The following is an 18725-nucleotide window of genomic DNA, read 5'->3' on the forward strand; positions in this document are numbered from 1 at the left end:
ATATATGTTTTCATTTTTTTATTATTTATTAAATTTTTTTTGTTCCATATAATTTGTTCCATATAATACAGTTTGTATATTAAATATTATATTATATTAAATATTAGGGGGGAAAAATATATTTATTTAATATAAATTATTACAATATAAATATATATATATAATTTTTTTATTATTATTTATTTCTTTATTTTGTTCCATATATATGTAAGTTTGTATATTAAATATTAGGGACAAATATATATGTGTGTTTTATTATAATTTTTATATACAAACTTTAAAATGTTTATATATATATATAAAATGTGTGTGTATATATATATACACACACACATTATATATACAGTAGATTCGGTTACGTCATAAATAACACGTGTGATGGCCTCGCGCTTCTCTCTCTTTCCCAATATAGGTTCCGTTTCCGGATTTCTGTTTTTTTTTTTTTTTTTATACCGCAATGCATCAGACACAGGGTGGATCCCAAACATCTCCTTACCGTAATCACAGTGCACTGTTTATCCAAGGGAAGCCATTCACTCCTGCCCTACATAGGGCACCTATACAGACAGGAGGGAGTCGATTGTGGTTTATTTGGAACTCCAGATCTGGGACACTAAGAGAGAGAGAGAGAGAGAGAGAGAGAGAGAGAGAGATTCGTACGCGCATCAAACTCTTAGAATAACACTCTTACAATTGCCTGCACACTCTCAACATCTGGACGCTTTTTGCGGAAGATTTCCATCTCCTCTTCCTGGATTTCTCGTTTTCCAGCATAAAAAAAACGACGTAACCGTTTAATGCAAGAGGATTGATTTATATTCATTTCTTTTTTGGTCTTAAAAGGGATGAAAGGAGACTAACTAATCAATCAAACAAATAAACCAGCAAAATCCAGAAGGGTATCAGGAGGACAGCTGCGGCGGAAACCAGTGATCTTGCGGTTTAAGTGCGTCAGAACAGCTGTATGTGCATGAATGAGACGAGAGAAAAAACGAATGCAGACTGCTTTGTTTTCTATTCAGTGTCATCCTTAACCAAACAGCATGTTAGACTAACACCTTCCTCCTAGACACTTATTTCTCCCCCCTGACAAATGTGCATGCCCCGTGAGCAAAACTGTACGCATATAAATGATTAGGCATTTCTTTATTGGCGCACAGATGTGCACGCTGTCCTGCCATCCGATTTCAGGATTGTGCATAGTCCTAGGTGTAGCACGTTAAAGGATTTTTTTTTTTTTAAATGATATGCAACCTTCTTACAACTCAGCTATCCTAGATCTATATTCTTATTGAAATATATTTCTAAAGAATATATATCTACATAGTCGCCAAAGAATGAAGCACTTTGTATAGAGCATGTGTGTTTGCAAGACTTTTGCACACGTTTTTATGCTGTTCTGATTTAGACTTGATCTGTGCACATGCAAACCCTAAACAAGTCTTCCAAGAATGCTGATTGCTGGTCTGAGATCAGCTCCATTATTAATTAATTGACTAAAATGTGCAAACTCCCTGAAAAAGTGTGAACAGGACTGCTTTTCAAACTACAGCACTCCTGACATTAGACGACTCCAAAGCTAAGGTTTCCATACAGAACATCCTCCACTTGAGCCTCTATTCCTCACTGTGCATCAAGGATGGTTCAGACAGCAGGCCACTTCCTGTCAGGCATGTCTGCCAGGTGTTTCCTGTTCCTGTGTGTGCTCTGTGCACTCTGGGGTGAGTCGACATTTTCTCACAGCAGTGTCTGGTCGTTACGTAGTGCATTTATTTTCTTATGGACACATCTCAAATACAGCAATCCACCTACATGAGCATCCTTACAGCAATTTCTCCTGCTACTTGTCAATATTCCACCTTTATGAGAATGCAGACGCTGTTTACTTCAATTGCATTTTATTCGTATAGCAATACTTTTTTAACAATGGACACTATCCCAAAGCAGATTTATAGAAATACATAGATAAAAAAATATATTATTCTATTTTAAATGTATAAATTATTCTCTGTTTATCCTTATTGAGTGAGCCAGTGGCAAAAAATGTCAAGAAATGCAGAAACCGTGAGAGAAACCAAACCAAAAATGAAACCTATTCATAAAAGTTCCTTCATTATTGATCTTATCAATTGTTCACTGATGAAGATTGTCCAACATTGTCGCAGACTTCTTCTTCTACTTCTTCTTTCGGCTGCTCCCATTAGGGGGCGCCACAGCGGATCATCCGTCTTCATACCCCCCTGTCCTCTAAATCTACCTCTTTCACACCAACTACCTGCATGTCTTCTCTCACCACATCCATGAACCTCCTCCTTCACCTTCCTCCTTTCCTCCTTCCTGGTGGCTCCATCCTCAGCATTTTCCTACCAACATACCCCATGTCCCTCCTCTGCACATGTCCAAATCATCTCAAACATTGTCGCAGACTGTTTATATTAATTACTGTCCAAATCCTTTTTCATGGTTCTTCGGTTTCACCTTCACAGCAACCTCATGGATCTTGTTCATGTGGAACCATCCATAGCTGTAGTAAGTCAGTGGACTCCATTTGAAAAGTGTTAAATCCAGAGGTAGGGCATTACAATGAAGGAAGCAGGTGTGGAAAGAGGAAAAGGACAGGTTTACGGGTACCTCACGAGCATAGACTCAATGGAGAGATTGAAAGTGTAGACACACAGAGAGAAAAAATGAATTAGTAGGTATCTTTATTGTTATATAATAGTTAAGGACACTGTGCTGTACGATAGAAGTGCAAGTAAAGACTTCTGGCAAGACTGGCTATGGCAGCATAACAAAAAGGAGAAGCTAGAAGGTAACCCAAACATCCAAGCATCCAAACATCCCTGTTCAATGAAACTCTCTATATCCATGATTTCTTCAGATTTGCTTCTTTACCTGAGAGAAACCTATTTGATGATGAAAATAAGAGAGAGAGAGAAGGGTGGATTATGTGAAGATGGTGAAGCAGGAAGTGGATAGGATTAGTAAGGAAGAAATAGTATAGGAAGTGAGAGCAGAGTGAAGAGTGGAAAGTTGGTTGAACCAGATGACATACCAGTAGAAGCATGGAGATGTTTAGGAGAGACGCAGTGGATGATGCCTGAAGAATGGAGAAGGAATTTGCTGATACTAATCTTAAAGAATAAGGGAGATGTGCAGACCTGCAGTAACTACAGGGGAATTAAGTTGATCAGTCACACCATGAAGTTATGGGAAAGAGTAGTGGAAGCCAGGCTGAGAGAAGAGGTGACCATCTGTGAGCAACAGTATGGGGTAATGTTGAGAAAGAGCACCACAGATGCATTATTTGCTTTGGGAATGTTGATGGAGAAGTATAGAGAAGGTCAGAAGGAGTTGCAGTGTGTGTTTGTGGATTTAGAGAAAGCGTATGACAGGGTGGAGAGAGAGAGTTGTGGTACCTCCATCAGGATCAGGAGGTTGGACTGCATCAAGGATCAGCTCTGAGCCCTGAGGTGGAGATGGTGGAGGAGTTTAGGTACCTGTGGTCAACAGTTTAAAGTAATAGAGAGTGCAGGCAGGGTGGAGTGGGTGGAGAAGAGTGATAGCAGGAGTGATTTGTGATAGAAGAGTGTCTGCAAGAGTGAAAGAGAAAGTTTATAGGACTGTGGTGAGACCTGAGATGTTGTATGGTTTAGAGACAGTTGCATTGAGTAAAAGACAGGAGGTGGACATTTTCATTGGGAGTGATGAGGATGGACAGGATTAGAAATGAGTTTATTAGAAGAACAGCGCATGTAGGACGTTTTGGAAACAAAATGAGAGAGGTGCGATTAAGATGGTTTGGACATGTGCAGAGGAGGGACATGGGGTATATCGGTAGAAGAATGCTGAGGATGGAGTCACCAGGAAGGAGGAAAAGAGGAAGACCAAGGAGGAGGTTTATGGATGTGGTTGAAAGAGGCAGATGTAGAGGACAGGGGGGGTATGGAGAGGGATGATTCGCTGTGGCAACCCCTAATGGGAGCAGCCGAAAGAAGAAGAAGAAGAAGAAGAAGGCCTGAGAGAAACCTATTCACAAAAGACTTGACTAAACAAGAATGATTTCAACCTACACTAGAGGATCGTCTTTGTGCTCAATGACATGAAAAACTGAAAGATGATTCTTAGATGTAGAGGAAGTAAAATAGGTATAGGAGAAAATACCACAGCAAACCAGAGGCATCCTGGTGTACTAGATCTGACACAAAAACAGAAATCAGTAGCAACGGCATAATATATGTAACCACTCTCATCTCTACATGGTGATTCTTAATGAATGAAGTCACTGAGATCAACATCTGCAGATTGGACGACTCGCCTTTTATTCCAATGGAATAAGGCAGCAACCTTGAGTTCGCCACTTAATAATCAAATGTAAGGGATTTTTTAAATGATAAAAGTGCATTAATAGAATATATATATATATATATATAAAATAAATTTTACAGCAGGTGAAACCGATCTTACCTCTGAGTTGAATTTCAAAGGTATTGGATGCAGCACCACCAAGCTGGTGGGCCCTTGAGAAAGGCCTTAACCCTCAACTGTTTAGTGGTATGTCTCTCTGGATAAGGGCATCTGCGAAATGCAATAAATATAAATATATTCTGGTAAAAAAAAATAAAAATAAAACTTTAAATCAGTAGGTTCACCCTTATGTTATGACATCCTTCCCATTCAGGAACAAATCAGGAAGAGGACTTTTTAATCGAGATATTAAGAAAACAATGGGGTGTCAAACAATGGCAGTCTGTAAAACACAATATTCAAGATTTAAATGCACATGAAACGGGGTCCAAATTAGAAGTTAATGTATAGGAATATTAAAAATTTTCAAACATGGATTAATAGAAAAAATAAAATTGACTACAGCAATATGAAATGTTAAAAGATAAATCACAACTCAACAAAAACAAACCTTTTAATTCAGATATATTGGGACTTCTATTCCCAATATATCTGAATTAAAAGGTTTGTTTTTGTTGAGTTGTGATTTATCTTTTAACATTTCATATTGCTGTAGTCAATTTTATTTTTTCTTAGGATGGGGCTAAGCAGGAAGCACACTGACTGCAGAAATAAAAGGGGAAACACAGATATAACATTTTGTGTAATTCTATATAATACACTGCGTTAACTATACTGTATTTACTTTTCATACCAGTGACATATACACTACAGACCAAATGTTTGGACACACCTTCTCATTCAAAGAGTTTTCTTTATTTTCATGACTATGAAAATTGTAGATTCACACTGAAGGCATCAAAACTATGAATTAACACATGTGGAATTATATATGGAATTATATACATAACAAAAAAGTGTGAAACAACTGAAAAATGTCATATTGTAGGTTCTTCAAAGTAGCCACCTTTTGCTTTGATTACTGCTTTGCACACACTTGGCATTCTCTTGATGAGCTTCAAGAGGTAGTCACCTGAAATGGTCTTCCAACAGTCTTGAAGGAGTTTCCCGAGAGATGCTTGGCACTTGTTGGCCCTTTTGCCTTCACTCTGCGGTCCAGCTCACCCCTAAACCATCTCGATTGGGTTCAGGTCCGGTGACTGTGAGGCCAGGTCATCTGTCGCAGCACCCCATCACTCTCCTTCTTGGTCAAATAGCCCTTGATGCCTTCAGTGTGAATCTACAATTTTCATAGTCATGAAAATAAAGAAAACTCTTTGAATAAGAAGGTGTGTCCAAACTTTTGGTCTGTACTGCATGTTGAAGAAAAGCGAGTAGAAGAACAAAAAAAAAAAAGGTGTACCAGGTTGTCTGTATATAAAATATATTTTCTGCTAATTAAAACTAATAAAATAGTCATATCTAATATTTGTAAATAGCCTAAATAGTATGGATAAATATTAGGGCTAATATTCTTTCCCCACACCCCATTTTCAGATGCATTACGAGTATTTTGTCTCTTCTGGTGTCACTGCAGTGATGTTCTGCATCAGTGCATTGATGCACAATATGTAGTTCTGTTTGAAAGGTATGTTTCTCAATGTGCTCGTTGTTTGTGCTTTCCAGTCTCTCTGTGTAACGGAGCATGTGCAGAGGTGGACTCCGACACTGAGGCGGTAGCAGGGCATGGCTTTAAATTGGGCTGCATTTCCTGCAAGATGAGAGGTGAGGTGGAGGCCTCCGCGATCGTAGACTGGTACTTCAGGGCTAAAGGAGAGAAAGAGTTTGTACATGTGAGTTATCTGGGTGTATCTATTGTTTTAGCAATTTAGAAGAGAGAGAAAAGGAAAAATATATGGACATTAAACTAGATAAAAAAAAAATCAATTAAAGGGTGGTGTGATGTAGTCGGAATATTTAATTTATTAATGATATTTATTTAAAAAAATATATAAAATGTATTAATTTTTTCATGAATGTTAAAAAAGAATGAATAAAAAAAAATTATATGATATTTTTTGCAAATATTTTACTATGTTTTGTACTGTGTGCAGTTGTGTACATGACAAATAAAATACGCATTTCTCCAATTCAATATAATGTAAATATAAGCAGAATGCGAATGGAATATTGAAAACATCAAATGCTTAAACTAAGAAAATGGACCCTTTTAAGCAAAAAATAAGGTAATTTTCAATTAGATGGCTGTAACACGTCTCAAAAAAGTAGGGACTGTGCAACAAAAGTAAACGTAAATGCTATTAAAATAAAATAGTTGGAGAAACATTTTGGTTTTATTCATTCGAATTTCTTTTTTGAAACCATGCACACCACAGACTAAAGTGGAGAGGGACCATCTGGCTTGCTATCAGAGCTCAGTTCAGAAAGCTGCGTCTCTGATTGTATGGAAGTGCATTTGGCAAGGCTCAATCAATGCTGAATGGTATATAGAGGTTTTAAAGCAACAAATGCTTCAATCCAGGAAACATTGTTTTTGGCTAATGCCTTGCATATTTAAACAGGACAATGCTAACTGCATACTGCATCTATTACAATAGCATAACATTTGGCGCATCATGAAAGCAAAAAATACAACAAAGGACACCCAGAACTGTTAAGCTAATAGAATCCTGTATCAGACAAATATGGGACAATATTCCTTTACCAAAACTTCAGCAACTGGTCTTCTCAGTTCCCACATGTATGCAGACAGAAGACGTGATGCTACACAGTGGTAAACATGGCCCTGTCCCAACTTTTTTGAGACCTGTTTCAGCCATCAAATTCAAAATGACTTTATTTTTTCCACTGTATGTTTTCTCAGGTTGTTTTTCTGCTTTATTGCGAATCAAATATGGAATTATGAGATTTGCAAATCATTGCGTTCTGGTTTTTTTTTACATTTTCACATTGTTCTTTTTTGGAATAGGGGTGGTACTGTAAATTACCTCAGCATTCACTAGCTCTTTTTTTCCTCTCACTTAATTTTAATAACATTCATTTCTGTCCAGTCAGATATTGCTGACACTGGAGACTCCTTCCATAAATAAATGGAAGTGGTTAAGATGGACTTCTGAACAGAAGGTTGTGAGTTAAAAATCCCAGCTTCACCAAGCTGCCACTCGGACTCAACTGCTCATTTATACAGTATATATGCCATAAATATGGCATAATATATGGCATATATACCAAATGGCATCAATGTAAAAGTATCAACAATGGATTTATTATATATGAAGAAACCCTGTATAAGTTGCTGCTACTCAAATGAAAACATATGAGTAGAACAAAGGATTACATATTAAATTCTAATTGACTTACAGATGGAAATACTGTTTCAGCTACTATTATAGAAAATGAAAAAAAACATATCTGGAAAATCATTTATAAGAAATCAGATATCAAACCTCTGTGGTATAAACCACATTAAACACAATGGAGCTTTTACAGAAAATGAACTCTGTTTCATTAACAGACATTTTTAGTCAACAGCCATTTAAAAAACCTCAAACAGATCGTAGAAAATGTCCAGCCTTTCACTAAGACTCTGTTGTGTTCCTAAACCTTTAAACCCTGTAAGCATGTGTTTGACACGAGGGAGGCCTTCGTGTTTATGCAGATCTATAACTATGATGGTGGGTCACCCATCATAATCGATGACCGCTTCGAAGATCGTGTGCACTGGAATGGCAGTAGGAAGACCAATGACCTGCAGGATGCCTCCATCTACATCCACAACGTCACCTTTAATGATTCAGGAGTGTACCGCTGCTTCTTCCGCAGAACCCTCTCCTATGACGCCTATGAGTATGAGACTACTGCCATCAAGGTGGTGCACCTCACTGTGGTGGCTAAAGGTGCAGTAATTTTCAAAATACCTACAGAACCTTCCAAATCTCAGCATCTTCAGCTCTGCTACCTCTAGCTCCCCCTCCTGTCTTTTACTCAATGCCACTGTCTCTAAACCATACAACATCGCAGGTTATAAACTTTCCCTTTCACTTTTGCAGATACCCTACTATCACAAATTACTCCTGCTATCACTCTTCTCCACCCACTCCACCCTGCCTGCACTCTTTTCTTCACTTCTCAAACACTCTCTATTACTTTGCATTGTTGACCCCAGGTACCTGAACTCCTCCACCTTCTCCACCTCTTCTCCCTGCAACCGCACCACTCCACTGCCCTTCCTCTCTTTCACACAAATGTACTCTGTCTTACTCCTACTGACTTTCATTCCCCTTCTCTCCAGAGTGTACCTCCACCTCTCCAGGCTCTTCTCAACCTGCTCCCTACTCTCACCACAAATCACAATATCATCTGCAAACATCATAGTCCACGCAGACTCCTGTCTCCCCTTGTCCGTCAACATATCCATCACCACTGCAATCAGGAAAGGGCTCAGAGCCGATTCTTGATGCCGTCCCACCTCCACCTTGAACCAATCTGTTGTATCTACTTCACACTTCACTGCCGTCACACTGTCCTCATACATGTCCCGCACCACCCTCACATACTTCTCTGCCACACCTGACTTCCTAATACAATACCACAACTCCTCTCTCTTCACAGTGTCATATGCTTTCTCTAAATCCACCAACCCACAATGCAACTCCTTCTGACATTCTCTATACTCCTCCATCAACGCTTCCTTTTTCTAAATTACACAGAGCAGGCCTTATAATTCTTTCTCACCTTTCTGTGTCTTCCTTTCTTAGCGACGCGCGGCACAGCCTCCATTGTTTCGGAGGTAATGATGTATGTGTCAATCATCGGGCTGCAGCTGTGGCTGTTGGTGGAGATGATCTATTGCTACAGAAAGATCGCTGCAGCCGGCGATGAGGCCCTCAGAGCCAGCGCGTCAGTAACATGTTCATGTTTTTGGTCTTTCTTAGATGCCTATGTATCCTTACACTGCCAATGCTGCATTATACTTAATATTTTGATTTAGTAGTTAACCTGTTGTGTTCTAACAAAATGTTTCTAATCTTTTATACAATTAAAGAAAGCAGATTCGATAGGTGACAGATGTGCATGAATTTTTTTAATATTGAATCAGATTTGTCAATGAATACATTCTGTGAATGACGCATTTACATTTATATCATCTGGCAGATGCCCCCGTCCAGAGAGACTTACATTTATCTCATGTATATAATCGAGCAGTTGAGGATTGAGGCAGCTTGGTGGTATTAGATGATGAGTGGTGGATAAAAGACACAAACCCTGTAGTTAAGTTAATGTAGAGATACACTGTAAAATATTACTCCAGTAAAAGTTAAAGTGCTCCCTTTAAACTTTCATTCAAATAAAAGGACAAAAGTATTTGCCTTCATATGCAATTAAGTATGCAAAGTACAATGATTTGTTAAAGCTCAGATTGAAAGGAAAATTCTTGTAAAAATAAATTGTACAGGGCTGAGGCAGGCAGAGAAAGCACTTGAAAATTAAGGACTTGTTTGTGTAAATCGTGACAATAAGGCCACGGGTGTTAAGGCAAGTTCGAGACGGGAATTTCTTCCATCATTTATTACTCTTACAAAAATCTGCTTGCTGTTGAACTGATGCTGAACTGTACGTTGGTGATAAGTAGATACCATCAAGCGCCATTCAAAACAAGCTCAAAACAGAGCTTGTGCTCGACCCTGATTGGTGGCTTGCTGCGTGCTTGACAATTGAATTTTTTAATTCACTTATAAATAAAAAGGAATGACTGATTTCACAAAATGTGGTTAAATAAAAAATAAGAGATTTGACTTTGAAATGTAGTGAAGTTAAAGTCCCTCAAATGGAAATTCTTTAGTAAAGTCCAATAGTGTGAAAAGCTACTTGAGTACAGTAACAAATTACTTTACTTCATTACTGTTCACCACTGTCGATTATGCCTGGAGGTACAATTGACAAAAAACATAAATAATAATCTTTACTTGACAATCGTTTGCTAAATCCAACTTGATAGATGTCACATGTACATTACAACACAATGAAAGGCTTATCCTAGCTTATTAGGATACATTCCTATTACAGCATCATTAATTATTTATTAGTTATAAACTAAAACAGCTACAAACCCTGAAAGGATGATTACTAGCATAGGATTTATGCTAATACTGTACATCTTTTTTGAACAACACAGTGATGTTTAACATGATCAGAGGAGAGTCTTAGCTTAAATAACCCAGTGTTTTGCATACACTAGCTAACAGATATCCACATTTGGCTAGTTTTACTCTAACTGACAGAAAGGAGAGTCATACCATTTTACCCCGGCAGTGACTGGTATGAGATACATCTAAAGCTAATGCATCTTTTTAAGTATTGCTCATACATTATCCCAGGGAAGCTCAACACGCTCTGAGGAGACTCTTAGCTTTCCTAGACCAGCCTTACAAATGTCCATGATTGGGTAGTTTCAAGGGAGTTAGTGTTATTTAGAGAGCAATACAATCTCCCTTATCCAGACAGAAGCAGAAAGAAAGTTTATTTATGGCATTTTTAATAGGGTGGTCTAGTGGTTAGGATACGGCGCTCTCACCGCTGCGGCCCGGGTTCAGTCGACTCCAGCCAGTCTTAGTGCCGGTCCCAAGCCTGGATAAATAGGGAGGGTTGCATTAGGAAGGGCATCCAGTGCCATGTGCCAAATCAAACATGCGGATGATCCGCTGTGGGACCCCTAATGGGAGAAGCCGAAAGAAAGTTTACTTATGGCATTTTTAATATTGTGACCCCTGTGGCACTTGTACGTTGCCTCTGCTATTATTGCATTATTATTTTATTCATAAATAAATGACAACGCTGCTAAATGACATTAATGAACTAGGGTCAACATCAGATCAACATCGGATCAACAATGAATCAACATTTTATAACATTATGGCCTATGACATATATAATTATTATGACTATTCGTTATTTAATTATTATTATTTTTTTAAATAGTTTTTCTTATTTCTATAGCACCAGCACACCATGACAAATTCCTTGTTCAAGCAACCCCTAATACTTGGCAATTAAGATGATTCTGACACTGATTTTGATTCTTATTAGGATTAAGTTAAATACAGTAAGATAAATACAGGAATCAATAGTTATTTATGAGTAAAGCATATAAAAAAAAACCCTGAATATTTAAACTCTTCATGTTTTTTTCATGTAAGCCTTATCTGTTATTTTCTAACACTATGGTGAGCATCACTGTGTACATTGAGAGTTAATTACGATCATGTAGGGGTCGGATTCCTCACTTCCTACCGTTTATAAGGGGGAAAAAACGAAATCATAACCATAGAGGAGATTTTATCTTGCGCCACTCTGGTGTGATCTATATCCTATATTTATCCTGCATGTAACCTCTTTTTGTGTGTGCAGGGAGGAGTATTTAGCGATAGCATCGGAAAGCAAAGATAACTGCACAGGAGTGCAGGTGGCGGAATAACAGAGGTGGGTTCCATACAACATGGCGAAATTCTCAGGTTTTAAGATTTGGAGATCACTTTTATAAAAGCATCGAATGGACTGTGCAGACGAGCTTTTTGAGGGCAGCCTGTTTGACAGCGTGTTGGAGGACTGCTTAAGACAGACATCGAAAAGCCGAGGTCAGGAGTGACCCGGAGTCATATTAGTTTGCTGATGCAGTCTACTGGCTGGTTGTCAAAAAACGTATACAGCTGCCAAGAGCAATCTCGTGTCCAACTGGCATGCCGTCATTGCAATTATTACACAATTAATATCATGGTTTGGATCGTAGCAGCTGACTGGTGTCAGTGTAATCCATGTCGACAGTTGATTAAAAATTCTTGTCATGCAAACTTTAACTCCAAGTTCCACATATTCACTGAACTGTTATAGACTGTTATAACTATGTCCCAGAGGTTTAGCCCTTTCTTAAGTGTTTTTTTTTTTTTTGTAATTATAAATATACTGAATATTTATTCTGAAATTGGTTTTCAGGCTCTACCTGTGTCACCCACATGCATCTCCACATTCCTGTCTTCTGCTTCTTCCTGGCATCATCACAATTATCCAGCTGGATGTTCCCTTGTTATTGAACATCTTCCTCAAACACCTAATCCAAACCTGCCATGAACCTGCCTTGTTTTGTGAGAGTTTCAATCCAGTTCTTCTTGTTTAGCATTTAAATCCTTCAAGAAATAGTTTCAGAGGAGACCAGGATCAAGAAATGGTTATTTATAAGAAACAAAGGTTTGCATGATTGTAATTATAGGGCATGTTTATATATATATATATATAGTATTTCAAGTATATTGCACATCATACATATTGCTTTAATATAGAAATGGAATGAAATGCATTACATATTTGCTGTATATATTTGGGTTGCCAACAGACATGCGTCAATAGTTGAGTTTCTGGGTAAGTTTCTAACATTGAAATAGCTCCAAAAACATCACAGATCCTACTCACTTCTCTATACGCTTGTTTTGGGGACAATGCTAATAAAGGCAAGGTCAAACACAACGTATTTCGGGTTACTAAGTGGAAGGTCAGGAGGTTTAAGCCCTGGTATCGCCATGTCGCCATTCTTGGGCACTTGAGCAAGGCCTATAACCCTCTGTGTTCCAGGGGTGCTGTATCATGGCTGACCCTGCGCTCTGACCCCAGCTTTCTAACATCGCTGGGATATGTGAAGAAAGAATTTCACTGTGCTGTATATGTATATGTAATGTATATGTATATCTCTACAAGTAAAGAGTTATTTTTTAAAAAAAGTTCTCAGAGGGTCCAGTGACGTAGTGATTCAAAGATATATGACTGAGTAACACGTGACTGAGTGTCACGAAGAAGAAACAGGTCCTGTTCAAGACATGCTGACTTGTTTAGAAACATCTTAGGTAGGATCGATATTTTAATGCGAAATCTTCCAACACCAGTTTTGAAAATATAGCTACTTTAGGATCGATCCTTCCGTCCCTAATGTCTAGTCTGTCGAAAAAGTAGTAACCCTAATATGTATTTCTACTCTGACATAAGCAAAAAATGATTTAGAAACTACCACTAATAAGCAATAGTCCAATGTTGCACTAGGGGTCAGTAAGGAGCAATGAATTAAGCACAGTCTTTTCTCATTTTCAGGGCAACATATTTACTATGATGTGTGTGTACACCATTCGACGCTGTGGGTGCATGCGCTAGCCTCTGCTGAAATGCCGAGACAACAGCGAGCTGTACTCTACATTCCAGCAGTTCTGTTTCCGTCATTTAATGCTGGAGCTATATACATACAGTATAAAACCTTCAAATGTGATGCAGCTGCTTTCAGCCAAGCGAAAACAGGGCATTGTGTGCTTACTTGTTCCAAAACAAGTAAGAGGTCTTTTTTTATTTTTATTAAGACATTACTCATAGAATTGTTTATTATTGAGTACTGAATCTAAAACTAGTGAATTTATTAAATCAGTCAAATTTGAAGGAAATCACCTCATGCTATTGCAATGCAATATGAGAAAAGGCTCAAGTTTATGCACTTTAATGTCTCTTCAGTAAATGCATGATCAATCAGCAACAAAAATACTGTGCATTAGACACTTATAACCCTTACTCCGGCTATAGTATTATACTTGACATATTTTTATGACAAAGATATACTAGTGCAAAAATGATGAAAATATTAACTGTGAAGGAAACACTTATGACTGAGAATGTTTGAAGGTTATTATGGAAATTAAATTATTGAATAAAAAAGAATCAGTGTGTGTGGGTTTTTTTTTTTTTTTTTGTGTTTAAAGAAGATTTCTTAAAGAAGGTTCTCTTTTACCCCAAACCACAAAGGAAGCTATTTTGTTCGTGTGTGCGAACATGCCGAGACCTTCCAAGTCCAAGAATGTGATTATATCCCTATTACAGAGACAATCATTTTCTTGACCCATACAAATTCATGCAAAATAACGAATGGTATGTACGACTCTGGATTATTAATCCAATCTGCCTGAACAAACTTTTGGTGCGTTTAACTCAGTCTGTGTGACCTTTGAGTAAAACTCCACCCAAGCGTGCTTTGACGATCAGAAGGTCATGCGTTCACATTGGCCATGCCAAACAGTCAGACCCTGTAGTAAGTCCTCTTTTCTATCATATCTGACTCTGTTCTCTGTTCCTTTATAAGCAACATGTGAAGAAAAGAATTTCACAAGAATCATATATACATACCTACATACCTTTTTATATGACAGTGGAACCATACTCAAGTCCATGCCAACTAGCTTAAGGTTGTTTTGACAAAAAGATAGGAAAGTATGGAAACGTAGGAGTATGAGAAGGTAATACAGCAAGAGTGAATTGTGCACAATCAGTTGATAGAGATACTGATACAAATTGTTTGTGATGTCTGTGATGAGTCACAACAGGTAAGTAAATACAGATGCAAATGCAAAAAGCTTTTATCGAAAATAAACAGGCTGACAGTTCCAAAAAATCCAAAGAAGAGGAAATCCATTAAGGAGTTCCTGTGTGTCTGCTTACTCTCAAGGTTTCAATCAGTAAACATTTGTTATACTCATACCCAGTCATTATAGTTGCAAAAGCCAGTGTACGCTTAGTGCCGGTCCCACTCTTAGTGCCCCGATAAATGAGGAGGGTTGCGTTAGGAAGGGCATCCAGTGTAAAACAAATATGTGCCAAATCATATATGCGGATCACAAACCAGAATGGAATGTATATGGAATACCAGATCGGTCGAGGTCAGTGGTGTAGAGGTGATCCTGAGGGAGGAGTACAGCAAGAGTGTAGAGGAGGTGGAGAGAGTTTCTGATAGGGTGATGAACGTGAATCTGGAAGTTGAAGGGGTGAGGATGAATGTCATCAGTGCCTATGCTCCACAAGTAAATTGTAAGATAGAGGAAAAATTCTGGAGTGAGTTAAATGAAGTGGTGGAGAATTAACCTAGAAAAGAGCGATTGGTGATTGGGGCAGACTTCAATGGCCATGTAGGTAAAAGGAACAGAGGTAGGTATGGCCTTAAGGACAGGAATGTAGAAGGGCAGATGGTGGTAGATTTTGCTAAAAGGATGGAAATGGCAGTGGTGAACACTAATTTTAAGAAGAAGGAGGATCATAGGGTGACATATAAGAGTGGAGGAAGGTGCACACAGGTGGATTATCTTCTGTGTAGGAGATGCAACCTGAAGGAGATTGGAGACTGTAAGGTGTTGGCAGGGGACAGTGTAGCTAGACAGCATCGGATGGTGGTCTGTAGGATGGTTTTGGAGGTAAAGCAGAAGAGGAGGAAAATGAAGACTGAAAAAAGAATAAGATGGTGGAAACTGAAAGAGGAAGACTGTAGCGTGAGGTTCAGGGAAGAGGACAGACAGGAGCTCGGTGGTGCTGAAGAGGTGCTGGATGATTGGGTAACTACTGCAGGAGTGATAAGGGAGACAGCTAGACAGGTACTTGGTGTGGCATCTGGAAATAGAAAGGAAGATAAAGAGACGTGGTGGTGGAATTGACAGGAGCAGACAGGAGTACAAGGAGATGCGGCAGCAGGTAAAGAGGGATGTGGCGAAAGAAAAGGAAAAGACATATGAGGAGCTGTATGAGAAGTTGGACACTAAGGGAGGAGAAAAGGATTTGTATCGATTGGCCAGGCAGAGAGACCGAGCTGGGAAGGATGTACTGCAAGTTAGAGCAATAAAGGATGGAGATGGAAATGTGTTGACTAGTGAGGAGAGTGTGTTGAGAAGATGGAGGAATATTTTAAGCAGCTGATGAATGAGGGAAATGAGAGAGAGAGAAGGTTGGATGATGTGGAGATGGTGAACTGGGAAGTGGATAGGATTAGAAAGGAGGAAGTAAGAGCAGATGATATACCAGTAGAAGCATGGAGATGTTTAGGAGAGATGCAGTGGAGTTTTTAACCAGATTGTTCAACAAGATTCTGGAAGGTGAGAGAATGCTGAGGAATGAAAAAGGAGTTTGCTGGTACTGATTTTTAAGAATAAGGGAGATGTGCAGACCTTTAGTAACTACAGGGCAAAAAAAACAAGATCAGTCACACCATGAAGTTATGGGAAAGAGTAGTGGAAGCCAGGCTGAGAGAAGAGGTGACCATCTGTGAGCAACAGTATGGTTTCATGCTGAGGAAGAGCACCACAGACGCATTATTTGCTTTGAGGATGTTGATGGAGAAGTAAAGAGAAGGTCAGAAGGAGTTACATTGTGTGTTTGTGGATTCAGAGAAAGCGTACGACAGGGTGGAGAGAGGAGTTGTGGTATTGTATGAGGAAGTCAGGTGTGTCAGAGAAGTATGTGAGGGTGGTGCAGGACATGTATGAGGACAGTGTGACAGCAGTGAAGTGTGCAGTAGGAATGACAGAATTTTTTCAAGTTGAACTGCATCAAGGATCAACTTCCCTTTCTTCTCTTCAAGGGGCCCTTTATTGTTTGCAGTGGTGAAGGACAGGCAGACGGACGAGGTCAGACAGGGGTCTCCTTGGACTATTATGTTTGTGGATGATATTGTGATTTGTGTTGAGAGTAGTGAGCAGGTTGAGAAAAGTCTGGAGAGGTGGAGGTACATGCTGGAAAGAAGGGGAATGAAATGAGTTGGAGAAGTTGGAGAAGTTCAGGTACCTGGGGTCAACAGTGCAATGTAATGGAGAGTGTGTTAGAGTGATAGTAGGAGTGATTTGTGATAGAAGAGTATCTGTGAGAGTGAAAGGGAAAGTTTATTGGACTGTGGTGAGACCTGAGATGTTGTATGGATTAGAGACAGTGGCATTGAGTAAAAGACAGGAGGTGGAGCTGGAGGTAGCAGAGCTAAAGATGCTGAGATTTTCATTGGGAGTGATGAGGATGGACAGGATTAGAAATGAGTTTATTAGAGTGACCGTGCATGTCGGACATTTTGGAGACAAGGAGAGGGAGGCTCAATTAAGATGGTTTGGACATGTGCAGAGAAGGGACACGGGGTATATCAGTAGGACATTGCTGACACGATGGAGCCACCAGAAAAAGAAGAAGCTGCAAACATCATAGTCTACGGAAACTCCTGTCTGACCTCGTCTGTCAGCCTGTCCTTCACCACTGCAAACAGGAAAGGGCTCAGAGTTGATCCTAGGCGATCCCTAATGGGGATCAAAGTAAGAAGAAGAAGAAACATTTGTATAACAGCCAATTCTCAAATCAAACACCAAAATCTGCAATCATGCATGCAATTAACTCTCTGGGGTCGACAAACGCACTGGTGTGTTTTGTGACAATTTTTCCTCATAACGCCAAACTTAAATTTCAAGACGCCAAACTTAAATTTCTCCGTGTTTTTTTATAGTACACATAAGAGCAATACATCATTTAAATCTGTAAAGGGTCTACTTTTATTTGTATTCACTTATAATAACAACAAAATGCTGTGCTTTTGTGAAATTAAGAAAACAGACAGGGGGCGCTCTCTGCCGTTTTTTTTCATCTCTCTTCACACACATAAATGAAACAACCTGAATTACAGTTGCCTCACAGACATAAATAAATAATTGCATAGAAATCTCAAAATGTCTTCCTTTAATAAACCAATTCACATCAAAAACAAATATTTTCTGATTATGTAATCATATGAAAGTTGTACGAGTTCACGATTGACAGCCCTAAACTGAGAAAATGTAGCATTTTAAAGAAGAAAATAAGTAATTTTGAATTTGATGGCTGCAACACGTCTTAAAATAGTTGGGTCAGGGCCTTAATTACCACTGTGTAGCATCACATCCCTTATAGGTCTGTATAGGTCTGGGAGTTAAGGAGATAAAAGAGTTTTGGGAGAGGAATGTTGTCCCATTGGTATCTGATACAGGATTCTAGCAGCTCAACAGTCCTGGGTCTTTTCTTGTTGTTATTTTTATTTTATTTTTTTCATTCAATGATTTTTTTAAATAGTGAAACACGCTGGACTGCAAATTCTACTATGAAGCCGTGCTGTTAAAATAGATGCAGGTGCTAGTTTTGTTTGACACCATGCGTATGGTGCTACAGTGTTTGTTTGGAATTGGAGTTAGGATTTGGCTAAGATCTGACAAGGTTCTTGATCTTTGTCCAAGTGAATCGGTATAGAGATTCCATACTGGTGAGAATGCGGGTTTATCATGACCTTGGAAATGAAAATAAAATATAAGAGCTTACGCATTTCTATAACACCAATAAAGTGGGTTCATTTTAAACTCTGGTATTAATAAGAAATTATGGAATCTGTCACTATTTTAATCTCTTGAATTTGCCCTATTTGCAACAGTAACGAAAATGGTGCATATCAGCTGTTGTGCAGAGCCAGTAACATCCAGCATATAACACAAAAAAATACAGACAAATATACACAC

At 38.7% G+C, this 18725-nt stretch overlaps 1 protein-coding gene across 3 annotated transcripts; it reads left to right on the forward strand.

The window, feature by feature from the left end:
- Nucleotides 1-421: 421 nt before the first annotated feature.
- scn1bb (sodium channel, voltage-gated, type I, beta b) lies at nt 422-13136 on the forward strand. Of its 3 annotated transcripts, none has more exons than XM_083547215.1 (7): nt 422-946; nt 1533-1721; nt 6034-6200; nt 8027-8264; nt 9126-9267; nt 11776-11847; nt 12358-13136. In XM_083547215.1, exons 2-6 carry the CDS (start codon nt 1640-1642, stop codon nt 11840-11842), a joined length of 696 nt encoding a protein of 231 aa, XP_083403341.1. In that variant the 5' UTR covers nt 422-946; nt 1533-1639; the 3' UTR covers nt 11843-11847; nt 12358-13136. The 3 variants fall into 3 exon arrangements, with proteins under 3 accessions (XP_083403341.1, XP_083403342.1, XP_083403340.1); XM_083547216.1 differs by having other exon boundaries at nt 1553-1721; XM_083547214.1 differs by having other exon boundaries at nt 422-929.
- The last annotated feature ends 5589 nt before the right edge of the window (nt 13137-18725 follow it).

The sequence above is a fragment of the Silurus aristotelis genome (assembly GCF_946808225.1).
Source record: "Silurus aristotelis genome assembly, chromosome: 7".
In the NCBI taxonomy this organism is placed as follows: Eukaryota; Metazoa; Chordata; class Actinopteri; order Siluriformes; family Siluridae; genus Silurus; species Silurus aristotelis.

Coding starts and splice junctions, on each gene's coding strand:
- scn1bb (XM_083547215.1), top strand. CDS start 1,640: ATGGTTCAGACAGCAGGCCACTTCCTGTCAGGCATGTCTGCCAGGTGT. Junction 1,722..6,033: donor TGTGCTCTGTGCACTCTGGG/GTGAGTCGACAT, acceptor TGTGCTTTCCAG/TCTCTCTGTGTAACGGAGCA. Junction 9,268..11,775: donor GAGGCCCTCAGAGCCAGCGC/GTCAGTAACATG, acceptor TTGTGTGTGCAG/GGAGGAGTATTTAGCGATAG.